General features: G+C 43.6%; 1 protein-coding gene and 1 long non-coding RNA gene across 13 annotated transcripts in view; one reads left to right on the top strand and one right to left on the bottom strand.

Annotated features, from left to right (window-relative positions):
• The window catches only part of LOC138745692 (uncharacterized), a 157,377-nt gene that overhangs the window by 123,183 nt on the left and 15,887 nt on the right, over nucleotides 1-18,307 (top strand). Inside the window, exons 5-6 of one of the 3 annotated variants that reach the window (XR_011346414.1) lie at nucleotides 12,456-12,595; nucleotides 13,926-14,212. The exons of 1 other annotated variant lie outside the window; for it this stretch is intronic. This is a non-coding gene — a long non-coding RNA (uncharacterized lncRNA). Of the gene's footprint in view, nucleotides 1-12,455; nucleotides 14,213-18,307 lie in introns of those variants that run through there. One more of the 3 variants, XR_011346412.1, reaches the window with a different exon arrangement.
• LOC138745690 (equilibrative nucleobase transporter 1-like) overlaps nucleotides 1-18,307 on the bottom strand; it is a 72,387-nt gene that overhangs the window by 48,219 nt on the left and 5,861 nt on the right. For 2 of the 10 annotated variants that reach the window (XR_011346411.1, XR_011346410.1), the window contains exons 3-5: nucleotides 16,244-16,376; nucleotides 5,738-5,840; nucleotides 1,487-3,439 (exon numbers count right to left, since the gene is read on the bottom strand). Coding sequence is in view for 6 of the 10 variants with exons in the window: in XM_069902979.1 (XP_069759080.1) it covers nucleotides 5,780-5,840; nucleotides 16,244-16,376; nucleotides 17,377-17,566 (384 nt within the window). In the remaining 4 variants the exon portion in view is untranslated. Of the gene's footprint in view, nucleotides 1-1,486; nucleotides 3,440-5,737; nucleotides 5,841-16,243; nucleotides 16,377-17,376; nucleotides 17,976-18,307 lie in introns of those variants that run through there. The other 8 variants (XR_011346409.1, XM_069902980.1, XM_069902979.1 and 5 more) reach the window with 7 other exon arrangements.

Here is an 18,307-nt window from a genome sequence, read left to right as displayed (position 1 = left end):
TGACATTCTAATGGATTTCATAATGTATCAAAATCAGAGTCGACTCTGATTCCAAATCCTAATACGGTGGGACATGCTTCATGGAGCAACAGTCCTGAGGCGGATGCTCTTTCCTGGGCACTTGGGCAGAAAATAATTGCAGGCAATTCTTATACTGTGCACAGAATTTAACATGTATAAAGTTCACCAGGCTTTGGTGCTCGAAAGGTCAATGTGTACTGCTCAGGAAGGTTCTGACCACCTGGGCAGAAAAGATGCAAACATCACCATGCACTTCTTCGACCATAGTTTTGCATTCCAGACCATCATCCTCTAAAAATTTCATTATCAAACTCTAGGCCTGGGTCGCAACACTTCTATCCTGGATTTCTTCATCCCCCAGGCCAAAATCAGTGGGGATTGGTAAGAATATGTCCTCCACACTCACTTTCAGTATCGCAGCACCAGAGGGCTGACTTCTAAGCCCTCTGATCGATTCGCTTTACACCTATGACTGTGTGGCTAGGTAAGAAGAAACGCCATCTCCAAATCCGCTGATCAGAGCACTGTGGTAGGTTGTGACAAAAGGAGGCCTGGAGACAGCATACGGGATAGAGACTGAAATCTTTCCTCAAAAATGCACCATCAATGTCACCAACACAGGGAGATGATTGTTGATCTCAGTAAGGATAAACCAGAGATGTAAGATCCAGTGACGATGGGGGGAATCGTAGGTGGAGTAGGGGAGCACCATCTCAGAGGATATTTCCTGGACCTAAGACAGAAATGGGATCATAAAGAAGGCACATCACCGACTCTACTTAGTCGGCAGTTTTCGGGGGTTTGGTATGCCATCGACGCCCAGACAAATCTCTACAAATGGAACGTGTGCTGACCGGCTAAACCTCGGACACCAATATATCCAAGCGGAAGCCCCTGCTAATCTTATGACACCCAGCACAGGACATCACATTCAAAACTTTCCCCACCTTGGGTAACATCGACAGGGATCGCCGCCATGGGAGAGCAGCGGCGTTCATTGAGAATCCACATTGCTTAGCACTTGCTCTGTTCTCGCTGCAACCATAATGGTGAAGGTGCCATATATCATGCATCAACGGGTTCAGGAACAGCTGACTCCCCAACACCCTCAGGCTCCTCGACAACAAATTCAATCAGAAACTCATTTGCCCTTCATTGATTTTTTTTTGTTCTCTTCCCGAATTTCACCGTCAATTTGTTTACAAATCTTTACCTATTTACATGTGTACGTTAAGTACGGTTTTTACACAACCAACAAGTGGAAATTCTGCCTCGCCCGCTAGAAAATGAATCTCAGAGTTGCATGGGAAGCGATGTCATGTATGATGTCTGAAAATAAATGTGACAATGGTAGTCCTCCATTTTTGTAGTTTTTGAAGATACGCTTTATTTATACGTGGTTTCCCCTTTTTTAAAATATTTTCCTTTTAAAAATATTTGTATTGAATTCAATATTATAACCTCATATATGCATTGCATTAATATAGCAGATGGAATATCAAAATGTATACATAATATATAGCAGATAAAATGCTATAATTGAGAGTTTCACATTTTGGTTATTAATTATAAATTAATATTATGAAGATTAAAATGAAAATCACATGAACGACTTTAAAAGAAATCTGCTCATATCAATAATATTATATTAATATTATACCAGAACCATCATATATGTACTCCAATTAATCAACTATGGAAAAACAAAGAAAAAAAACCCCCAAAAAACAATCAAGGTTACTTATATTTTAAAAAATAGAAAAAAGTGAACAACAAAACTGGATTGGATCTCTACCTCATGCGGCCACTGACCAGTCGGTTGAAGTTCATATTTCCACTTGATTATGTTACGAGGGCAAAGGACCCCAAAACCCAGCAGCAATAGATATTCAACACAAATAGTTACTTAAATAAAAGTTGTTTCGAATGAACTTTAATCATGAAAATGGAATCAAACTTTAACTTATCTCTATTAACTTAACTAACCTAACAACCCCCTTCTAAATTTAAACACACGTGTATGTAATATGTGCGTAAATTTAAGAAAAGTTCTTTGGCTCACAGTTCAATCTCACTTCTCATTTTTCTAAGCTCACTGGTTGGAGGCAATTCTTATATTGAGCACAGAATTTAACATGTATAAAGTTCACCAGGCTTTGGTGCTCGAAAGGTCAATGTGTACTGCTCAGGAAGGTTCTTGTAGGTTTGCAAAGAGAGATGTGTAGTTCCAGGATTTCCACAACTGAGGGACCACCATTAGTCTCCTCAATGTCTCGCTGATGAAACTTGCCCCATCAGAGTTCTCCAGATGGTAACCTCTTTCTTTCAGGCTATCACAGAGTTCTTTTCTGTTCTTATTCTAAGTGAAACATCTGACAGATAGCACTTCCAGCCATCCGGCACTCTAGAGCTTCTGTTTCTGTTCCAACAAGCTTCTCTTGGCTTGTTACCGCTTTCTGTGTCACACACAGTCAAAGCTTCCATTTTGTCTCTCTCTCTCTCTCTATCTGAGATTCGAAACTGCCCGCAGCATGTCCTTCTCTCTCTCACTTGCAAAACCCCTGACTTTCCAGCAAACAATACGAGTTAGTCCTCTGGTCCATCTGTTGTTTTAGGTAAACAATAACCTCTCAATGACCTGTGAGTGAGCACTTTACAGAGAGGTCAAAAGCCTTGCAAAAAGGTCCAACCTGGCTCTGGTTGTTCTTCCAAAACAATAGTCCATTCATTTCATGACATCATTTCAATTAGCACTTGTGAAATGTCCATAGCATTTACTCATAGTTCCTCTTAAAAGTACTGTGGATATGAATTATCCTATAATTCAAATAAGATGTTTTAAATGATTGTATGTATGTAACCTTCTCTAATTTTACCAATTTATCTCCCAAAAACATTGACAAATATTCCATCACACCTCCCCCTTTAAAGGAATGTTAACTGTTGAGTTAAAATTCAGTAATAATTAAACTGTCTAAAAAAAATCACAAAAGATATAACAATTCACAATATATATGTTATAATAAAGTAAAAATATTGATAGCATATTTATACATGATCAATTTTAACATCTTGACAAACAATCTGGAATAACATTATTCAAACTCTGTTACGAATAATCTGCAGATTATATTCTTGTAATATCAAACTCCAGTTTAACAATGTTCTGTTTTTGTTCTTCATTTGATTCAAAAACCCCAGAGGTTCGTGGTCAGTAAATATCACAATTGGTTCCTGAGAGGTACTAAGATACACATCAAAATTCTGCAGAGCAAACATGATAGACAACAATTTTTTTTTTCAATAGTGGAATAGTTCCTTTGATGAACATTGAATTTTTTTGAAAAGTAGGCAACTGGATGGTCAATTTCCTTATGTTTTTGCAATAAAACTGCTGCTCCATCGAGAGCATCCACCGCTACAGAAAAAGGGTTTATATAAATCAAGAAATTTTAACACAGGATAATGACATAGCACCTCGTTTACATTTTCTAAAGCTCTCTGACACTCTTTTGTCCACACAAATTTCTCCCCTTTCTTCAAAAGGTTGGTTAAAGGAAGAACAACCTCAGCAAAATATCTGTAAAATTTCCTATAATATCCTGTCATTCCTAAAAGCCTTCTCACTGCTTTCTTGCCATTGGGAATAGGAAACTCAGAAATTGTCTTCACCTTAGCTTGAATCGGTGCAACTTTGCCATGATCAACTATATGTCCCAAGTATGTCACAGTGGCATTTGCAAATTCACCTTTCGCTAAATTAACACTTAAATTTGCTTTGGATAATCTTGCAAACAATTTGTCCAATTCCTTCAAATGTTCTTCTCATGTGTCACTTTTTGTGACCAAGTCGTCAATACAAGCATCTGTATGTGTTAACCCTAGGATTACTGAATTAATCATCCTTTGGAATGTGGCAGGGACATTTTACATGCCAAATGGTAACACTCATATAAACTGGATGGAGTAACAAAAGCCGAAATATTCTTTCCTCTCTCAGTTAAAGTCACACACCTGTAACCCTTCAAAAAATCCAAATTAGTAAGAAATATAGCTTTTCCAGTTTTATCACTACAGTCATCTATTCTTGGAATAGGATAAGCATCTGTTTTAGTTACTGAATTAACCTTTTCTGTAATCTGTACAGAAGCTAACAGTTCCATCTGGTTTCCGTACCAGAATACAAGGAGAACTCCAATCTGAGTTTGAAAGTCTAATAATATCTTTTGTCAACATACATTCCACATCCTGATTCATGGTTTTACTTTTCTGAATGTTTATTCTATATGGGTGTTGTTCCATGGGACTTACTTCTCCGACATCCCCATCATGGTAAATCGCTGATCTACTTTTTGGAACATGGAACAAACTCGTATATTTTAAAATTAATTTCTTCAACTGCATCTTTTCTTGTGATTTAAGATGACCTAACCTTTCCTCCATATTGTCCAAAATTACTGAGTTAGACAGATGCACAGGAATCATGGTTTCTTTAAGGTTTCCCTCACAAGATTTTGTTTCCATAATCTTGTGATCCATTACTTCCTCAACCCTGTCAACAGCAAACACCTCTGATACAGATTGTTCTCCACTCCCCTTATTCTCATAATAAGGTTTCAACCATTCATCCTTCAAGTAATTAACATAAGCCATTTCTTTAATCTCCTGTTCAGTTACTTGTTTGCTCTCAAGTCAACAAGAGTTGTATCTACTCTCTGTGGCTAAATTAACTCTTTCCTTGACAAAGAGAAATCCTTCCTCTCACAATTGCCCTGCTCTTTCCAAACCATTTCAGAAACACTAGGAAAATCTCTGTCAACTGGATCTTCTTCATCTCTCAATAATTTCTGAGACACCAACCTTGTGACTGCACTCACAGGATCGAACTCACAATTCTCTTCCACCTCATCTTTCCTAGGCCTACTTGTTAATCTCGATACTGAACCAGCTTTATAATCTGCCAAGTCATTCCCTACTATAAATGAGACCCTCTGCATGCATAACTTTGAAATTACTCCTACCCCAACAGATCCTTTAACTAACTCTGAATTTAGCACTATTTTGTAAAGATATATCAACTCCGCCTCACGTCCAACACTTTTAATCAAAGTTTTCTCCCCTGTGTCAGTTCTTTGATCTAGAGATAAAATCTCTTGTACCAACAATGACTGAGCAGCCCCAGTATCCCTAAGAATTTTAACTGGAACCTGCGATTCTCCCTCCTTTCCTGAAACAAAACCCGCTGACACAAAAGGTTTGAAAACATCCATGGCACCCATACCTGGTTTGAAACATCTGCTCTGCCCAAATTCAACTGTTTGAATAAATGCTTCTGGTAAAATCTCCTGTTCTCTTTGCTTTTCAATACTCTTTCTTTGGCTTGGCTTCGCGGATGAAGATTAAAGGAGGGGCAATGTCCACGTCAGCTGCAGGGTCGTTTGTGGCTGACAAGTCCGATGCGGGACAGGCAGACACGGTTGCAGCGGTTGCAAGGGAAAATTGGTGGGTTGGGGTTGGGTGTTGGGTTTTTCCTCCTTTAACATGACCAGGTTTTTTACAAAAATGACATACAAATCCAGAAATTCAGTCCTTTCCAAACTTAATTTCAGCTTTTGTCTTAACACTCTCTCTCTCTCAGGCTTACTCTCCTGCTCCATATTCATCATCTCAACAGTCTTATTAATCTATTCCACATTAACTTTCTGAAAATGCCTACCATTCTGAGATGTATTTTTGTGAATCAGCGAAAATTCATCTGTTAATCCAGCTGTTTGTCGCCACGTCCCCACGTCTCTCTCATCCACGTATAATTTAATCTCCTGTGAAACACACCTTTTAATTTCCTCAATTAACATTAATTCTCTCAATCTGTAAAAATCATTATTTATTCCTTGGAGGCCCACCAACGGTCAAACCATACAGATTTCTTCAGAGCAAAATCCATATAAGATTGAATGCATGTTTTCAACAAACTCCTAAATTTTTGTCCAGATGCTTCTGGAAGCAACACATAAGCTTTCAATACTGCTTGTTTAACAGTATCCCAATTTGCCACTTGCTCTGCAGTCAGGCTAGAGGATGCAATTTCTGCTTTTCACTTCAATACACTTTGGAGCATAAAAAACCATCTGGCCATTTTGAGCTCTCAGAAACCATTTCAAAAATAGGTCTCTATATCTCCCTCATCAAAAGGAGGCCCTAGATTGACCTTTCTACTCACCAGAACCTCTCCCCAGGGGTTACAGTCTCTGCTCCCTTACTCTCCTCCCTCTCAATGCTAATCCTCTAATTGATACAATTTGTCCCTTCCAATCTTCTCCAAGTCGTATTTTCTCTGTCTTTCAGCTTGAACTCATATCCCTTCTGTTTTTCAGCCTCTTCTCTTTTCCTTTCAACTTGGTCGGCCTCATATTGTTGTTAGAAATTAAAGTACCTTTAAAGAAATTGCTCGAGACAAAAATTGAGAACAAAGAACATTTATTACTACAACAATGCAAAGTTGGGTGCTTCCCCTTACGCTGGGAATACACACACATACTGGGGCTCACCCAACTTTTATACAGTCAATTTCAGTATCAGAGTGCCCTCCCCCTTACATTCTTCTGCCCCCTGGATGGGTTTGGCATAGGTAATCCTTCCTGCCTACGTGCAGTTTCAGTACACTTGGAGGACCAGGGGGTATCCTGTGGGTGTCCCATCATGTCATTGTCCTTATTCACACCTTCCTGATTCTCGGGGCTACAGTCTCTTGGTATGCGGAGTTGACTCATCCTGTCTAGGGTTGGCTAATTTCATATGTATAAATCTGTGTATGGATAGCTAATTAGATATGTAGGACTTGGTACTTCTATCCAGGGCTAGGAGACCTTTATCTGATCCAGACTACCTCAACTTCCTACATTCTATTGTACCTTACCATTCCTTTTCTTAGTCTTATGGTGGCTCTTGTCACACAGAAGATTCTTATGTTAATCGTGCTGACTCTGCTTTCCTGCATCCTAATCCCCAAGCTCATCCTGTTTGTACTGGTTACAGCCATTTACTGATGAGTTTTAGTTTCTTCCATGTTCATAATTTTAGATCAATTTTCCCATCTCTCACAATCCTCACTTTTCTTTTAGATCAGTAATACTGATCTTTCAAGTGTAAGGTGTAGTTTTACCCAGCTGGTCAATAACCGAATTGTAATCTCTGTGTAAAGTCTTTAGGTAGGGGAGCACCATGAAGGTCAGAGTAGCGAGTCCAGCTGCTTATTAGGGTTGCGAGTATCAGGCTCCAGTTCTCAGTAAAGAGTCTAGTCCATCCCACATCAGTCCAAAGTTGCCACGTCTGAACATGGGCATGGGCAGATTCACGTTGAAATCTTGAAGCAGTGTCTTTAACCGCCCGACTTTTGTAAGCTTTGTCCTGACGAAGTCTGTGAGAGACGCTGCCTTCAGCAGCGAACGAGTAGCAGTAGTCAGGCGGTTCTGATGAATTGTGGCTAGTATCTGATGTCCTCTTCAGCCCCGAATCCTAGGGCCACCGATCTCCGAAGGCTGTCTGGAGTCTGATATTAAAGTGTCAAGCAGCTCACGTTGTTGGTAACTGGTGCTCCCCTTCACAGGGTGATGAAAAGAGACCAAGCTGGGGGGGTTGTTTCTCGTGAATTTCAGGTTGCCTGTGAGTTTCTCCCTGTGTGTGGAATGTACATTGATTAATCACTATGTAGGCTGTTAACCGACTATCGCTACTGTGTTCCCCTGGTCCGTATTAAAATTGTCCTAAATCTATGCCCTGTCTACATTGTAAAGTATCACAATTGTAACCTCTGCTGCCCCTATTCCAGGAGGACTTAAAACATAGCGAGTACTGAAGTGACATATCCATTTAACGAACAATATTCCAAAAAATGAATAAACAGTTAATATACAACAATAAATGTAAAAACCATTAAAATACGGCAATAAAAAATACAACAATAAATGTATAAACCATTAAAATACGACAATAAAAAATACAACAATAAATGTATAAACCGTTAAAATACGACAATAAATGTATAAACCATTAAAATACGACAATAAAAAATACAACAATAAATGTATAAACCGTTAAAATACGACAATAAATGTAACATTACGACACTCTGTCACGGCGCAGTGTAAGTTTCAGGTCTGAAGGATGAGGAACTGCATGCCAGGTTGAGGGTTGAATATGTGTGTCGTGATGTTGTGGTTCAGAGGCTGGTTTAATTCTTTGAATGTGGGTCCAGCCTTTCTCTCTTGTTCTTACTGCGGTGTCTGTAATTAAAAGTACACAGAAGGGACCATCCCAGGCAGGTTTTAGTTGATCCTCTTGCCATGCTTTTACATAAACCCAACCACCAGGTTTAATAGAATGTATAGGAAAGTCTAAGGGTGGTGTTTGGGCTAATAGTCCTTTTTGTTTCAAATCTTGGATGGAAGTAGAAAGCCCTCGTAAAAATTTGGAAATGTATTGGTCATTAGCCTCAGGAATGGGAGAATCAGTGTGGAACCCCATAAATGGGAGCCCAAACATCATCTCATACGGTGAGACTGCAAGATCTTTACGAGGTGCTGTCCGAATTCTAATCAGGGCTAACGGTAACGATTTAATCCAGGAAAGACCAGTCTCTTCATGAAGTCGAGTGAGTTGGAGTTTCAATGTTTGATTCATACGTTCGACTCGACCCGAACTTTGGGGATGCCATGGGGTATGTAGTTGCCATTTTATTCCTAGGTTCTTGCAGACACCCTGTAGAATCTGAGAGGTGAAATGCATACCTCTATCTGAATCAATGGTCTGCATCATACCGTATCGTGGAATGACACATTCAATGAGTATTCTGATGACAGTGTTGGCACGATCATTCGGGGTAGGAAAAGCTTCAACCCATCTTGTAAAATGATCGACCATGACAAGGAGAAATTTGTAAATACCAATCTTAGGAAGTTCAGTAAAGTCTATTTGTATGCGCTGGAACGGGCGAACGGCAATGTCGCGACCGCCAGGTATTACTTGGCGCATCGATTTCTTATTAACCCTTTGACAAATGGGACAAGATCTAGTAGCAAGTTTAGTAATATTGTATATGCCAGGGCAGTGAAGGAAACGTCCAAAGGTATCAACAAGGGACTGGGTTCCCCAATGCGTTTGTTGATGTAACTGATCTATGACTTGGCGGGCTATGGCTTTGTTAAGGACTTGCCATCCGTCTACTGTCCACCACAACCCGTCGGCAGTCTGGCAAAATCCCTTATCTCTCATTGAGACCTCCTCTTCCCGTGAAAAGATGGGGTTCTTTTTAATCTCTATCGGCGTGGGCAGTAGCTGATACATATGAATCTTTTCTGCTAATGCTGCTTGTTTGGCAGCTGCATCAGCCTGCCTGTTTCCTCTAGCTTCAGGACTGTTACCAGTCTGGTGTCCCCGCACATGTACAATGGCAATTTCGGACGGGAGTGTTAAAGCCTCTAGGGATTGGGTAATTAACTGTTCATGGGCTAACTTTTGTCCTTTGCCAGTTATCATCCCTCTTTCTTTCCATATCTTACCGAAGGTATGGACTACACCAAAAGCATATTTAGAATCAGTGTAGATCGTTCCTACCTTGTTCTCTAGTTCGTGGAGTGCTCTACAGAGGGCATATAGCTCACAGGATTGTGCTGACCAATGACCAGGGAGGCGACCAGCTTCGATCACCAGTTCCTGTTTACCGTCCACTATACTATACCCACTATAGCGGGTTCCAAGTTCCAGTAGTAATGCTCTAACGCGCTTCCTTCCGTCGTTTGTTCTCAATGCCTCTTCTCGGATATCACTCGCTTCTTCCACTGACCAGCCACCCATCGCCCGTGAGTCCAGCTGAATCAGCCGGGGTGCACCTACTCTCGTCGTCGGGGTACTCTGTCAGTGGAGGGAGTGTGATCCCGGACGAGCCCCAGAACTTCAAAAAAGCCTTTGAGGTTCCCCAAGGTCCCGAGGAGACCCCCTCTGCATTTCTCAATAGATTGTGCACGGCAATTCAACAATATGGGGGTCTCGACATAGAATCCCCAGCAGGGGAACAATTGGTTCTAACGGGTTTTGTTACCAACTCAGCCCCAGACATCAGAAGAAAGCTACAAAAGACAGAAAATTGGCACGAGCAAGGAATTACCCAGTTACTGCAGATTGCTTAGAGAGCATTTGTCCAGAGGGCAGAGGATAAACAAAAAGGGAAAGCTAAAATTCTATTACAAACAGTCAAAGGAATAGTAGCTGACCATCACGAAAAAGATAAGGATTACTGGCCAAATTCTGTACGAGGTGAGGGGAGCCACGGGTGGGGAGGTGGAGACCCCAGCAGGTGGAGGAGTAGAGGAGGATTCCGGGGACGACGTATGCCCTCTAGAAATTTTGGGAAAGATTGGGAAACAGGACTCCTTATTTGTTTTCATTGTAAAAAGGAAGGGCACTTTAAAAAGGAATGCCCACTGCGAGCAATGGACACACGTTCCTATGCCTTGATGGAAGCTGATCACGAATAGGGGGGTCACGGTTCTCAATTAATACATACCGTGGGGCTGCAAGGAGAACCGTTAGTTAATTTATGCATAGGACCCCACAGGGATAAGATGACATTTTTGGTCGATTCTGGAGCCGCCCGATCTAGCGTTCTACACCAACCCCAGGGGGTGAAAATAGAAGGGACAGTTACAGTTTCTGGGGTAGGAGGACGAGACTTTCCAGTCCCGGTATTGCGAGAAGTCAGAATTCAAATGGGAGATAAGATCATAATTGAGGATCTTCTATTACTTCCCCAAGCCGGAGTATGCTTGCTAGGAAGGGATTTACAGGACCAATTGGCTATCGGTACTCGACCTCTACAATCAGGCATTGGAGTACAATTCTATGTTTTAAACGAAGAAGATCGCAAACTAATAAATCCAAGAGTATGGGCAGGAAATGGAAATAGAGGAATCCTCGATATTCCTCCGCTACAAGTCACTTTAAAAGATACTCAACGAATTGTTAAACAGAAACAGTACCCGACTCTGATGGCTGGCCGGAAAGGTTTACAGCCCGTAATTGACCAGTTGATTCAGGACGGTATACTCGAACCCTGTATGTCTCCCTTTAATACCCCGATTTTACCTGTTCAAAAACCAGACGGCACCTACCGCCTAGTACAGGACTTGAGGGAGCTTAACAAATTCATTCTTGCCCGTCACCCGGTTGTACCCAACCCTTATACCATCATGAGTAAAATTGACCCCCATAATCAATGGTTTAGTCTCATTGATCTAAAGGATGCATTCTGGACTTGTCCATTAGCCACAGAGAGCAGAGACATGTTCGCTTTTGAATGGGAGAACCCCTTTACTGGCCGTAAAAACCAATACCGGTGGACTGTCCTTCCACAAGGCTTTACAGAATCGCCCAATTTATTTGGTCAAGTCTTAGAGCGGGTATTAGATGAAGCTCCTCGGAGAGAAAATTGCCAACTCATACAGTACGTGGATGACTTGCTAATTACAGCAAGAACTCATGAATTAGCTAAAGATTTTACGGTAGCACTTTTAAATTTTTTGGAGAAGAAAGGTCTGAGAGTCAGTGAGTCCAAACTACAATTTGTGCAATCCGAGGTCAAATACTTAGGACATCTAGTTAGTCAAGGAACCAGGAAAATTAGCCTGGAAAGAATAACTGGTATTATACAGATCCCCCCTCCCAAAAATGCCCAAGAACTCAGGAAATTCCTTGGGTTAGAATATGGATAGAAAATTATACGATTCTGGTCAAATTCCTTTATGATAAGATTCCCAGTATAGGAACCGAAACCCTTGACTGGACGGATGAAGAGATTGAAAATTTTAACTTTGTTAAACAGTGCCTTACGCGTGCCCCAGTTTTAGCGCTACCCGACCTAAACAAACCTTTTGATTTATACACTAATACCAAAGCTGGAGCAGCCACCGGAGTGCTCACCCAAAGCAGGGCTGGCTATAGACAACCAGTGGCTTTCCTGTCAAAGCTTTTAGACCCCGTTTGTCGCAGCTGGCCAGAGTGTATACAAGCCATAGCAGCCACTGCAATTTTGGTTGAAGAAGGATGAAAGATTACTTTCGGTGCCCCTATGATAGTTCATACCCCTCATACAGTCCGCAATATTCTATTTCAGCGGGCTGGAAGGTGGCTCACGGATTCGAGAATCTTAAAATACGAAACGATACTAATGGACAGCAATGATTTGACCTTACTTACGACCAAAACTCTCAACCCAGCAGCCTTCCTCATCTCTCCAACTAATGACCAGCCCTCAAACAATTTAAAACATGTGTGCTCAGAGGTTATCGACTTACAAACAAAAATAAGGGAAGACCTAACCGATGTCCCTTTAACTGAAGGGGAAAAATTGTTTATTGACGGTTCTTCACGTTGTATTGCAGGAACCCGCTATAGTGGGTATAGTATAGTGGATGGTAAACAGGAACTGGTGATCGAAGCTGGTCGCCTCCCTGGTCATTGGTCAGCACAATCCTGTGAGCTATATGCCCTCTGCAGAGCACTCCACGAACTAGAGAACAAGGTAGGAACGATCTACACTGATTCTAAATATGCTTTTGGTGTAGTCCATACCTTCGGTAAGATATGGAAAGAAAGAGGGATGATAACTGGCAAAGGACAAAAGTTAGCCCATGAACAGTTAATTACCCAATCCCTAGAGGCTTTAACACTCCCGTCCGAAATTGCCATTGTACATGTGCGGGGACACCAGACTGGTAACAGTCCTGAAGCTAGAGGAAACAGGCAGGCTGATGCAGCTGCCAAACAAGCAGCATTAGCAGAAAAGATTCATATGTATCAGCTACTGCCCACGCCGATAGAGATTAAAAAGAACCCCATCTTTTCACGGGTAGAGGAGGTCTCAATGAGAGATAAGGGATTTTGCCAGACTGCCGACGGGTTGTGGTGGACAGTAGACGGACGGCAAGTCCTTAACAAAGCCATAGCCCGCCAAGTCATAGATCAGTTACATCAACAAACGCATTGGGGAACCCAGTCCCTTGTTGATACCTTTGGACGTTTCCTTCACTGCCCTGGCATATACAATATTACTAAACTTGCTACTAGATCTTGTCCCATTTGTCAAAGGGTTAATAAGAAATCGATGCGCCAAGTAATACCTGGCGGTCGCGACATTGCCGTTCGCCCGTTCCAGCGCATACAAATAGACTTTACTGAACTTCCTAAGATTGGTATTTACAAATTTCTCCTTGTCATGGTCGATCATTTTACAAGATGGGTTGAAGCTTTTCCTACCCCGAATGATCGTGCCAACACTGTCATCAGAATACTCATTGAATGTGTCATTCCACGATACGGTATGATGCAGACCATTGATTCAGATAGAGGTACGCATTTCACCTCTCAGATTCTACAGGGTGTCTGCAAGAACCTAGGAATAAAATGGCAACTACATACCCCATGGCATCCCCAAAGTTCGGGTCGAGTCGAACGTATGAATCAAACATTGAAACTCCAACTCACTTGACTTCATGAAGAGACTGGTCTTTCCTGGATTAAATCGTTACCATTAGCCCTGATTAGAATTCGGACAGCACCTCATAAAGATCTTGCAGTCTCACCGTATGAGATGATGTTTGGGCTCCCATTTATGGGGTTCCACACTGATTCTCCCATTCCTGAGGCAAATGACCAATACATTTCCAAATTTTTACGAGGGCTTTCTACTTCCATCCAAGATTTGAAACAAAAAGGACTATTAGCCCAAACACCACCCTTAGACTTTCCTATACATTCTATTAAACCTGGTGGTTGGGTTTATGTAAAAGCATGGCAAGAGGATCAACTAAAACCTGCCTGGGATGGTCCCTTCTGTGTACTTTTAATTACAGACACCGCAGTAAGAACAAGAGAGAAAGGCTGGACCCACATTCAAAGAATTAAACCAGCCTCTGAACCACAACATCACGACACACAGATTCAACCCTCAACCTGGCATGCAGTTCCTCATCCTTCAGACCTGAAACTTACACTGCGCCGTGACAGAGTGCCGTAATGTTACATTTATTGTCGTATTTTAACGGTTTATACATTTATTGTTGTATTTTTTATTGTCGTATTTTAATGGTTTATACATTTATTGTCGTATTTTAACGGTTTATACATTTATTGTTGTATTTTTTATTGTCGTATTTTAATGGTTTATACATTTATTGTCGTATTTTTTTTGCCGTATTTTAATGGTTTTTACATTTATTGTTGTTTATTCATTTTTTTGAAATATTGTTCGTTAAATGGATATGCCACTTCAGTACTCGCTATGTTTTAAGTCCTCCTGGAATAGGGGCAGCAGAGGTTACAATTGTGATACTTTACAGTGTAGACAGGGCATAGATTTAGGACAATTTTAATAGGGACCAGGGGAACACAGTAGCGATAGTCAGTTAACAGCCTACATAGTGATTAATCAATGTACATTCCACACACAGGGAGAGACTCACAGGCAAGCTGAAATTCACGAGAAACAACCCCCCCAGCTTGATCTCTTTTCATCACCCCGTGAAGGGGAGCACCAGTTACCAACAACGTGAGCTGCTTGACACTTTAATATCAGGCTCCAGACAGCCTTCGGAGATCGGTGGCCCTAGGGTTCGGGGCTGAAGAGGACATCAGATACTAGCCACAATTCAACGGAACCGCCTGACTACTGCTACTTGTTCGCTGCTGAAGGCAGCGTTTCTCACAGACTGCTACTTGTTCGCTACTGAAGGCAGCAGAGCCAGCTCTTCAGCGCTTGACGTCCTGCTTTGCGGAAACTGCCAAAATGTTTGGCCTGGAAGTCAGCCTGAAGAAAACTGAGGTCCTCCATCAGCCAGCTCCCCACCATGACTACCAGCCCCCCCACATCTCCATCGGGCACACAAAACTCAAAACGGTCAACCAGTTTACCTATCTCGGCTGCACCATTTCATCAGATGCAAGGATCGACAATGAGATAGACAACAGACTCGCCAAGGCAAATAGCGCCTTTGGAAGACTACACAAAAGAGTCTGGAAAAACAACCAACTGAAAAACCTCACAAAGATAAGCGTATACAGAGCCGTTGTCATACCCACACTCCTGTTCGGCTCCGAATCATGGGTCCTCTACCGGCACCACCTACGGCTCCTAGAACGCTTCCACCAGCGTTGTCTCTGCTCCATCCTCAACATCCATTGGAGCGCTTACATCCCTAACATCAAAGTACTCGAGATGGCAGAGGTCGACAGCATCGAGTCCACGCTGCTGAAGATCCAGCTGCGCTGGATGGGTCACGTCTCCAGAATGGAGGACCATCGCCTAGCCCTGGACAGAAGTACCAAGTCCTACATATCTAATTAGCTAACCATACACAGATCTATACATATGAAATTAGCCAACCCTAGATAGAATGAGTCAACTCCGCATACCAAGAGATTGTAGCCCCGAGAATCAGGAAGGTGTGAATAAGGACAATGACATGATGGGACACCCACAGGATACCCCCTGGTCCTCCAAGTATACTGAAACTGCACGTAGGCAGGAAGGATTACCTATGCCAAACCCATCCAGGGGGCAGAAGAATGTAAGGGGGAGGGCACTCTGATACTGAAATTGACTGTATAAAAGTTGGGTGAGCCCCAGTATGTGTGTGTATTCCCAGGGTAAGGAGAAGCACCCAACTTTGCATTGTTGTAGTAATAAATGTTCTTTGTTCTCAATTTTTGTCTCGAGCAATTTCTTTAAAGGTACTTTAATTTCTAACACCTTCGATACAAGCGGTGCCTTAACGGTTCTATATTTCTTGTGTTTGTTTCTTTCATTTCTTGTGCGTGTCACCACATCAGCCACTGCCTCATCTGTCTGATCCAATCAGTGCAGCTTCACCGCTGGAATGTCCTTTCTTCCTCGGTCACTTATCACACCAGATGGCTTCCTGTTCAGTGCCCACATGAATTTGTGATTTCATCCCCCACCCCATCCCGCATATCCTTATGCTCCCCACCTCCTATAGATGTCCCTTTCCTTGTTGGGACATTTGGCCCCTCTCGGAATGTCATTCGTGTGTCCCAATATTGCCAATCCGTCCATAGCTGGAAATTCTCTCCACCCATCAAACCCAACACCACTTTGTCATCTTGTTCCCTTCTCATCCCAATCCACCATTTCTGGCATTGCAGTGCGACTTACATGGACAGGAAGCGTGCAGCCATGGTCCCATAGTAGTCGAGCAGGACACCGTTGATGATGGTCAATAAAGGAATCGTGAAGGTGGTAATGGTGAAGATAAGTGCCAGGCGTTCATCTTGCAGATCACAATTTACTGCCAGATGTGAGAGTGAGATGGGGAAGAGGGAGAGGGGCAGAGAGAGGGGGAAAGGGGCGGAGAGAGAGGGAGAGAGGTGGAGAGAGAGGGAGAGGGGCGGAGAGAGCGGGAGAGGGGCGGAGAGAGCGGGAGAGGGGCGGAGAGAGAGGGAGAGGGGCAGAGAGAGCGGGAGAGGGGCAGAGAGGGAGAGGGGCGGAGAGAGAGGGAGAAGGGCGGAGAGAGAGGGAGAGGGGCGGAGAGAGAGGGAGAGGGGCGGAGAGAGAGGGAGAGGGCGGAGAGAGAGGGAGAGGGCGGAGAGAGAGGGAGAGGGCGGAGAGAGAGGGAGAGGGGCGGAGAGAGAGGGAGAGGGGCGGAGAGAGAGGGAGAGGGGCGGAGAGAGAGGGAGAGGGGTGGAGAGAGAGGGAGAGGGGCGGAGAGAGAGGGAGAGGGGCAGAGAGAGGGAGAGGGGCGGAGAGAGTGGGAGAGGGGCGGAGAGAGAGGGAGAGGGGTGGAGAGAGAGGGAGAGGTGCGGAGAGAGAGGAAGAGGTAGATAGTCAATAAGAAAGGGATAAAAGTGCGAATAAAGCCAGAAGATTCATGATGGAGGACGAGAGGATGTGAGAATCATGGAGGGAGGGGGGAGGGAGAGAGGAAGAATGGAATAGAAAATGTTTTTACGATTTCTGCTGACTGGAGAAATCCAGTTACTCCATTACTAAAACATATCTATCATCGCAGAGTAAATGCGCCAGTGTCCCTCTTTCTCTCCCCCTCTCCCTCTCTCTTTCCCTCTCCCTCTTTCCCTCTCTCCCTCTCCATCTCTGTTTAACATTTTCACCATCCTTCCCTCTTTTGTTTCCCTTTGCTCCTCTCCAACACATTTTCTGTCATTTTCCAATAATGTTCCTTTCCGATTTGCATGATTTATCCTTATCCTTTGCTCACTGATTCACTTTCACCCGTTCACTTAATTGCCTTCAGGTAATGTGGCCTCTCATCCACTCCAACATGCACTTACCGGTGTCGTTCCTGGCCCCAGAATTGCTGGAATTGTGCATGGCCAGGCAGAGATCGGCGAAGAAAGCTTTATCCTTCAGTATGAACACCAGGGATGGCCAGCCATAGATCACGCCAACGAAGCCGAGACACTCCAAGAGTCCGCTGAATAAAAGCAGATACCTCAAGCTCCGCTCACCCAGAATCTCCATTCAAGTGGCCCAGAGATCTGCTCCAAATCTCCGATTGTGCTGGACGGCCTCCGATCTGCCCCAATGACTGTATTCGAAACTCTCCCACTTCAGTGCCCTTCCACGGCCCAGATGCTCTGATCACTCAAGCGGTCCTTCGGGGATGCCCCTCAGACCGTCTTCCTCCCTCAGTGCTGCTCAGTCGCTTGCCCACCGCGTTGCTCTTTGACTTCAACCAATTTGCTGAGTCCGTCTAGCTGTGTGCAGGCACCGCGCCGCAACCTTTAGAACCAACGATGCTCCCTCTGGACCAGTCCCTCAAAGCTCCCTCTGGACCAGTCCCTCAAAGCTCCCTCTGGACCAGTCCCTCAAAGCTCCCTCTGGACCAGTCCCTCAAAGCTCCCTCTGGACCAGTCCCTCAAAGCTCCCTCTGGACCAGTCCCTCAAAGCTCCCTCTGGACCAGTCCCTCAAAGCTCCCTCTGGACCAGTCCCTCAAAGCTCCCTCTGGACCAGTCCCTCAAAGCTCCCTCTGGACCAGTCCCTCAAAGCTCCCTCTGGACCAGTCCCTCAAAGCTCCCTCTGGACCAGTCCCTCAAAGCTCCCTCTGGACCAGTCCCTCAAAGCTCCCTCTGGACCAGTCCCTCAAAGCTCCCTCTGGACCAGTCCCTCAAAGCTCCCTCTGGACCAGTCCCTCAAAGCTCCCTCTGGACCAGTCCCTCAAAGCTCCCTCTGGACCAGTCCCTCAAAGCTCCCTCTGGACC

This window comes from Narcine bancroftii, chromosome 11 (genome assembly GCF_036971445.1).
Source record: "Narcine bancroftii isolate sNarBan1 chromosome 11, sNarBan1.hap1, whole genome shotgun sequence".
Lineage (NCBI taxonomy): Eukaryota > Metazoa > Chordata > Chondrichthyes > Torpediniformes > Narcinidae > Narcine > Narcine bancroftii.
Note: the sequence above shows the minus strand (reverse complement) of the source record. Positions and strands in the feature narration are given on the sequence as shown.